At 37.6% G+C, this 8781-nt stretch overlaps 1 protein-coding gene across 1 annotated transcript in view; it reads right to left on the reverse strand.

Moving 5' to 3' along the window:
- Window positions 1-5165: 5165 nt before the first annotated feature.
- LOC107679467 (trichohyalin-like) overlaps window positions 5166-8781 on the reverse strand; it is a 5403-nt gene continuing 1787 nt past the window's right edge. Inside the window, exon 2 of the mRNA XM_016475020.1 lies at window positions 5166-8059. Coding sequence (XP_016330506.1) covers window positions 6074-8059 — 1986 coding nt within the window. The 3' untranslated portion in view covers window positions 5166-6073. The remainder of the gene's footprint in view (window positions 8060-8781) is intronic.

Below are 8781 nucleotides of genomic sequence, written 5' to 3' on the forward strand. Positions count from 1 at the left end.
TACTCCACCCCAAAATGAAAATTTTGTCATTAATCACTTACCCCCATGTCGTTCCAAACCCGTAAAAGCTTCTTTCGTCTTCGGAACACAATTTAAGACATTTTGGATGAAAACCAGGAGGCTTGTGACTGTCCCATTGACTGCCAAGTAAATTATACTGTCAAGGTCCAGAAAAGTATGAAAAGCACCATCAGTGGTTAAACCGTAACGTTATGAAGCGACAAAAATAACGACTTTATTCAACAATTCGTCTCCTCTATGTCTGTCCGCATCACCGTAGCACCATTTTGGAGAATATGAGCCGAACGCAGGCAGCTTACACTCTTCTGTGTCAGCCACGCCACAAGGACAAGTTTTCTACGTGTATTTACACTGTGATTTGAAAGAAAACAGCGCATCCTTGTGGCTCAGATTCTCCAAAATATATGAGCTGAACGCAGGCAGCGTACGCTCTTTTGTGTCAGCCACACCACATGTTCAGCTCATATTCTCCAAAATGGCGCTATGGTGATGGGGACAGACATAGAGGTATTTATTTTATGTTCGGAATAAAGTCTAAAAAAAAATCGAATTCAGCTAATGCTGCTGCTGTTACAAAATGTTTTTTTTTTTTTATGTTTGTTTCTTTCAGCGTTCTTTTTATTTAAAAACATGGTTGGTGCATTTTATGTTTTGCAATGCTAAAACCATTTGAGGTTTAAATAAACACTGTTTGAATTGTTAATAATGTGTCTCTGTCTGTCATTGAAGTTATGTATTTATTGTAATGACCTTAAAAAGTGGATTCAGCATTGGGGAAAATTCGCATATTTTTACTCAAAAATAATACATTTATATATGTATATTGCTTGCGTTTCAAAGACACTCATAATTAATTTGTAATGTACTTGTAATACAAAAAAAAAGTACACTTTAATATCACTAATCAAGCATGGAAATAGGCATATACTTAAAGTGTACTAAGTATACTTGAAGTTGTTCCAATTTAGCACATAAAAGTACACTAAATACACTTAAAGTTATGCTTTACTACAATTTAATTACAACTAAAATACACTTAGTACAAAAATAGTTGTTTCAAAATAGCACACTTCAAGTTAACTAATCATTAACACACTTGAAGCATACTGACAATTAGTCTGGTTGCAAGTATACTTGGTATACTTTTTTTTCACTTGGGGTTACCTACAAATATTACACTTGAAACTTTTCTAACTATTACACTTAAAGCTTTGCACTTGACAGCACATACATAGATACACATTTAATTTGTGTATGTCTCTAAATAATAGTTAAATAAAGGATTTACAGTTGATAAGTAGTAATTTTAATTTTTTTTTATTCTGTCCACTTTGACACCAGTGTTTTAAGCATCTGTCTTTTAGGTCTGATCCAGAAAACAGATACTGTGTTCCCTGTCTTAATATTTTTTTGTTCTTTTTATGAAAACATGTGGTAAGCAGTTTTTGTCCTCAGCAGAATATCAACATGTTTTAACACACCGTAAATTTCAATAGTTAGTTAGCAAATGCAACTGTTTATTACTGAGAAAAGTCACATCAAAATTGGATTCTTGTTTATATTGAACATTGTTTCATCTAGCTACATGTTAACAGTGCTTAGTGTTATTGGCCTCATCAAAGTTCACACGAGTCACTTTTTTTTTATTGTAGAATACTGAATATGAAACCAGACCAAATATTAACATGTAACAGTTTGGAGACATTTGTGTTTTTATGCTTATTTGATTTGTTTGCATTTCTCCCGAAACACACTGTTTTTAAATTGTTTACCAATTTTAGCATCATCAATCTCAACATATTGCTGTGATTGTAATGTTTTGTGTGTGTCTTCTTACCTTTCCTTCTTTCATAAGGTCCAGACATTTTTGTTGCAGATCTAATTTCCTGTTTTCTGAGGCCTGCTGTGCCAACACGTTTCTCAGCTCTAATTTACGATGTTCCAATTGGAGAAGTGCTAATTCTTTTTGTTGCTCAAAGGTCAGTGTTACAGAAGAAGGTGCATTTATTGGTAAACCTAACGATTCCGCCGCAGATTACATAATTCTTAATACATAATTATTTATAAGAGCCACTTTTAAAACAGTTTGAATTCTCTTTCTGTTTCTTATCATTTGTGGAAAAAACAATATCATAATGCATTGCAATTTCAATCAATTGATCTTTTGTTAACAGGTTTAAAACTTACTTATTAAAGTAAAACTTACTTTTCAACAAATTCACTTATTTCGACTGATGTCATATTCAGTAATTATACACACTCCAATCAACAATCTCAATCAATGATTCTATACAAAACTCTTTAAAATTAAATCCTTACCTTCAAAGCTGTCAAAATAGAGAAAAAAAATAAAATGCCCTGACGATTAACTTTCACAGCCTACCTATACATAAACCTAACTAAGCAGACCCTAAACTTCAAGCATACTGCAGTGGTGGGTATTTATGCACCTAATACCATAAGCGGAGAAGAACAACCAATTAAATTGGCGATTCCCTCAAACCTCGGCGTGCTCCCGAGACTCAGTTCCAACCACCGATCTGCTCAAAAATAACAAACAAAAAAAAAACGGACATACCCCAAAAGCACATGCCGCTTAATCCTACCAGTGAAACTAATCCCAGGGCTTTCCAATGATTGGACACTATTCAACAACAAAATGCACTCGCTTCTTCTACAAATTTTAACAAAAGAAACTTCCCAATCCTGTTACCAGGACTAAATATTACAAAGACACTAACAAATTCGAAATATTGAAAATCCCTCTGCAAAATAAATCCTAATTACTACAAATCCAAAAACAACACAAAATATTAACTAATCACCAAAGTTGTCTTTAAACAAAACCAAAACGCCAAATCAAAACTATAAGTTTAGGATGAGCCCCCACTTGTTGCGACCCCGGAGGGTCACTACAAATAAGGAGATGTGTGCATTTGCGTTGAAAAAACATTTAAACTTTATTTAACCATCAAGCCTAAAATGAACCATTATTAAACCCGTCTCGATCCAGGAAGCCAGGGCACGAAGACTGGAGAGCTGACACTGGATCCAACCAAGAGCAGAGACCTCCACCAAGAGAAAAGAGATGTTTTATAGAAAAAGAATCATTGTACCCAATCGAGCAGCAATCAGCCGGACACCTGCAGAGAACACACAGATGCAACACACACACCCAAACAAGTAGTGACCGAAAGTGAAGTCACAATACTGTATATACAGTAGGGTAAACCCCCCAACCTTTAATGTTCCTCTTGACCACAGATGGTGAAAAACTCTCTTCAGCATATTTAGAAATATTGTGCGCTAATTAATGTTGACATTTCATCTGAGCAACGATATTTGCAGTGATGTTTAGTATCTAAGTACAAATACTTTTTTACATTTAAGTACCATTTTTGGATGTTGCTACTTTACTCAAGCATAAATATTTTTCAGACTTCTAATTTTACTTTACTACATGCTAAAGAAAAAAAAATGATACTTTTACTCTGATAAATTTCTCCTGACCCTTTTGTTATATTTGCAACTGCAGAGTGCAAAAACAGAAAGCAAACACCATCAGGATGTTCTCGGATTTTAAACAGAGTTCATGTCAGGCTCAGAGAGAAGAGTTACAAGCCAAATATGAGATGAACATTAAAAACCTGATGAAGAGACTTGAGGAAGAAAAACAAAGAGCTGATGAGGAGAAAATGAAGATGCAGAATCAATTCAGAGAGAAAGAGGAAAAACTCAGAAAAGAGTTTAACGTTAGTTTGTTTTGTTTTTTTGGTCCAAAAAATAATACTTTTTTTTTTTTTTTGGCAGGTTAATGGTTCAATTTATTCAAAACTGTTCTTATTCTTGTAGATCTCATTTCAGCAAATTGCCTCTCATTGTTTGTAATGTGGTGTTTTGGGTTGTGTTTCTTGTTCATGTTTTCATGTGGCTATAAGTAGCCATCATGTTCCCATAGTCTTCGTCGTGTAACTCCAGGACCTGCTCACATCATGCCAGTTAAGTCAAAATGTATTTTAATATATAAGTCATATCTACCAAGTCAGAACCTGTTCACTTCATGTCTGCCAAGCCAGAGTCTGTGAAAAGACTGATGGCTAGCGTGATGGACTTACCACTGATGTCGGTAAGAGCTGCAGGCATCTCGTTGACGTCAGAGCTCTCAAGCCCAACCATCTTAGAGGTCCTGCCACACTCTGCTGCCCTTCCTGTAATGGCGGTCGCCATTTTGAGCGTGTGGGCTGCACACTGCGCTCCTGAGGCCTCTTCTGTCCACGAGTCTGCTCCTGAGGCCTCTCCTGCAGAACTCACAGACTGTCTTATCACGGCCACGGAGGCTGTTCATGACCTCACAGACTGCCCTGTTACGGTCACGGAGGCCGTTCACGAACTCAGACTGTCTTGTCATGGCCACGGAGGCCGTTCATGAACTCACAGACTGCCCTGTCACGGCCACGGAGGCCGTTCACGAACTCATTGTCTGCCCTGTCACGGCCACAGAGGCTGTTCATGAACTCACAGTCTGTCCTGCCACGGCCAAGGAGGCCATTCAATAACTCTCTACTTGTTCTGTCTCAGGCAAGTGGTCTGTCCATGTCTCTGCTCCGCGTCTGCCCTGTCACGACTAAGAAGGCCGTCCATGAATTCATTGCCTGTCCTGTTACGGCCACGGAGGCCGTTCACGAACTCACTGTCTGCCCTGTCACGGCCACAGAGGCTGTTCATGAACTCACAGTCTGTCCTGCCACGGCCAAGGAGGCCATTCAATAACTCTCTACTTGTTCTGTCTCAGGCAAGTGGTCTGTCCATGTCTCTGCTCCGCCATGGCTCCCTGATCTGCCTGCTCCGCCATGGCTGTAACCGTTACATTGTTACATCTGTCCCCAGTCTGTGTTAGGGTAGCTTGTAACAACGGACCTCTTTGTGTTTGACATTAACTCACATAATCTGTCATTGTGTAGTACAGGCCAAGTGAGTGAAAGGGTGGTTTCCCTACAGTGGTTCAGGCTGTAGGATTGCCGAAGGACTAAATAAATGTTATCAGCACAATGAAGCACAAACTGTATATTTCTTGTCTATTACCACCCACTGCCACTTACACCAACGATGGAAATAAGCACAGTTAGAATAGCTAAATATGTGGGAGAGCGTTGCTATTGTGTTACCATATTGTATTGCACTAGGTAGTACTTCAATGTTAATGTTGAATCAAGACTAGTTAGCACAGTTTATAAATGAAATTGTTTAATAACAGTATTTGGTTATGGTTACACTTGAATTGATTACAAAATAAATGAAGGATGGTTAAACATAAACAATTAATTGTACCCAGCATGTATGTCAAATATTACCTGAGAGAGGGAGAGAGGGCAGAGCCCCAAGAAGAGAGTGCCAGCAAAGGAAAGAGACAGAGCAACAGTTACAGTCTTCTTTTATCCCTTCCTGGACCATGTGACTAAAAACCAACCGGGAGACATTCAGACTGACCAATCAGCAGATTACAGCTTCACTCACTGTGCAAAAGGTGTGACAGACCTTGAACACAATCAGCACTTCTGTGCCTTCAGTAATGCCAAATGGACTTTTGTTACTCAAGATATGTTTGGAACAGGAAAGCAGAAGTCTTTGATAATTTTCAGCCTTACTTGAGTTTTATTTGCAGTAGACAAATGTGGCTACCGTGTATGTTGTTTGAGAAATCCAGCACAAACAACCACTGAGTTACTGATGCTCGAACAAAAAAAATGTACTTTCATCCCCTTTTAGTTGTATAGACAGTCACATAAAACACATCAGATGCAGCACAGTTTGGTAGATATGAGTTCACAATTAAAAGGCATCACAGAATGACTTTTTTTTAAAACAGGCTTTTCAGTTTCCCAAATTTGTCTCTGAAAATAATAATAATGAAAAAAAAATAAAAAAAAATTATCATTTCATTTATGCTTATGGTATCTCACCAGAAGAAAATCTGTTCAATTGTGGAAAACCAAAACTAAACCTGGAAAAACAAGAGTCAATTATATTTGGCTCCCTGATGAATATGAGAGTTTCACATAAGTCTACACCATTTATTTTTTAAATCTTCAATATGTTTTTTCAGATTAGTCACTTCTTCACTTTTCTCATCTTTGAAGTGCTGATAGAGTTTTTCCAGTAATTCGTATTCTTTCTGACGTTCTTCCAGCATCTGTTGGAGCTGCTGAATGTGCTGCTCTTTTCTCTCTCTGAAATCATTAAACTCTTCTGCTTGTTTTCTGGCTTCATCTTCAAGTTTCTTCTTTATGACTTTTATTTCCTCTTCATGTTTCTGTTTCATTTCATCTCTCTCTTTCTCTTCTCTTTCTTTTCTGTCCTTCTCCTCTCTTTCTCTTCTCTTGATCTCTTCTTGTTGCTCTTGTTTCAGATCTTCAATCATTTTCTTCCATCTCTTTCTCTCTTCTTCTCGTCTCTCATCATCTTCTTGTTTTCTTCTCTCCCACTCCTCTTTTCTCTCTCGCTCCAGCCGCTCATAATGTCTTTCCATTTCAGTTTTCTTGTCTTTATAATCTCTCTCTTTTTCTTCTCTTTCTCTTCTCTCTTTCTGTCTCTCCTCTTCTATCTTCTGTCGTTCTTCTTCTCTCTCTTTTTCAAATCTCTTTCTCATTTTCTCCAGTTCTTCTTGTTTTTCTCTCAGCTGTTCATCATGTTTCTCTTTTCTCTTTCTTTCCTCTTCCTCTCGTTCTCTTATCTGTCGTTTCTTTTCATCCTCCCATTCTCTCTGCTGTCGTTTAATTTCCTCTTGAGTCTCTTTTCTGTCAATTTCAGCCTCTTTTATTTTTCTCACCCATTCTTGTCTCTCTTTCTCTTCTTGTTCATTTCTTCTTTTCTCCTCCAAATCTCTCTTTTTTATTTCTTCTTCTTCTTTCATCTTTAACTGTGTCATAACACATTCTTGTTCATGTTTCATCTTTTCTCGATCTTGTTTGTATTTCTCTTCTCTCTTTCTATCTTGTTCTTCTCTTTCTTTCTGCTGTTTTTCATACTGCAATCTCTGATTTTCAATCTCTCTCTTCATTTCTTCTATTTTTTGATGATATTCAGCTTGTTGCTGTTTTTCCTCTAGTGTTCGCCTCTGTTTTTCGATCTCTTGTTTCATTTGTTCCATTTTTTCTTTCTCTTCAGACTCTTTTCTGAGTTTTTCCTCATTTTCTCTGAATTGATTCTCCATTTTCATTCTCTCCTCACCTGCTCTTTGTTTCTCTTCCTCAAGTCTCTTCAACATGTCTCTCACTTCTCTGTCATATTTGGCTTGTAATTCATCCTTCTGAGTCTGAATTTCTTTTTCTCTCTCTTTCATTATTTCCTCCATTCTCTTCTTAATGGACATCTCTGCCTCCTCAAACATGCTGTTAGTGAAGTATCGACCCTCATTAGTGTTCTTCACCTCTTCTATCATGTTTAACAGTTGAATCACTTGAGTTTTGTCTTGATTTTCATTGTTATTGAAAACCAGGAATCTGTTTCCACAATCTCTGATCAGTTTCTTGACCTCAGCATTTTTTCCTCTCTCCACATATTTTTCTATAGATTCACCCTTGAGATTATCTCCTCTAGTGAACAGAACGATGCTGAACTGAGCAGCTTTATGACCAAAGATCTTCTTTATCAGATCCACAGTGTCTGCTTCTTCCTTGGTAAATCTTCCCAAACTCAACACAATGACAAACACATGAGGTCCAGGTGACGACAGTGAAACACATTTCACTATTTCTTCCACTGCTTGTTCATTTGAGAGTGTCGTCGTGTCAAAGAGTCCTGGAGTATCAACCACAGCTACTGATCGACCATCAACTTCACCAACTCCCTTCTTACAGTCAGTCGTCACTGAATCCATGCTTGCTTGACTCTCAAACTCATCTCTTCCCAGAATAGTGTTTCCTGTTGCACTCTTCCCACTTCCTGTCCTCCCGATCAGCACAATCCTCAAACTCTCCAGATCATCTGAACATTCAGCACCTGAAACTAATGTATGTATACATGTGTTAATATCATGCAGCTATAGGCACAAGCTTCACATGCAAGTGTTAAACTTGGAGCTTAAAGGGACTGTCAATCAAAAATAAAAATTTGCTGTTCATTTACTCACCCTCAGGCCATCCAAAATCTAGGTGACTTTTTTTTCTCTTTAGCACAACAGTAAAGGTTTTTAGGTGAAACCGTTGTCCTTGGTGATTCATAAACTGCACATCGTGTGCTTTATTGTTCATCAAAATGGTACTTACCTGTGCTTATCGTGGATGCTAGAACAAATTTTTAAAAGATTATGTTTGCATGTGCAATCCTATTCGGGAAGATTGACTTTTCACAGATTTCCGACATGTGATCCAGATCAATTCTACCTCTGTTGTCATTGCATGATACTTGAACATGAAAACACCACATCTCAAGAGCCCTGTCTCACTGACTACATTTACATGGACATCAGTAATCTAATTATTTACCTTATTCTAAATAAGACAATATTATGATTAAGGTGTTTACATGAGTTGCTTTTAGAATATTCCTTTCATGTTCCCGTTTTACATGTTATAGTACATAGTTCGATTAATGGCACACGTCATTACGTCTCCACGTGACGCCATCCGACGTCCCCTCCGGAATTTCACATATAAACATATAGTTCGTCTTCGTGATGATGCCATGTACAGTTTTGGGTGTTTCATTTTTAATTTTATGAAAGCTTCAAGTGCAGTTAATTATTTGTACGTGCATACAGAC

Source organism: Sinocyclocheilus anshuiensis, unplaced genomic scaffold (genome assembly GCF_001515605.1).
Source record: "Sinocyclocheilus anshuiensis isolate Anshui unplaced genomic scaffold, SAMN03320099.WGS_v1.1 scaffold2583, whole genome shotgun sequence".
Lineage (NCBI taxonomy): Eukaryota > Metazoa > Chordata > Actinopteri > Cypriniformes > Cyprinidae > Sinocyclocheilus > Sinocyclocheilus anshuiensis.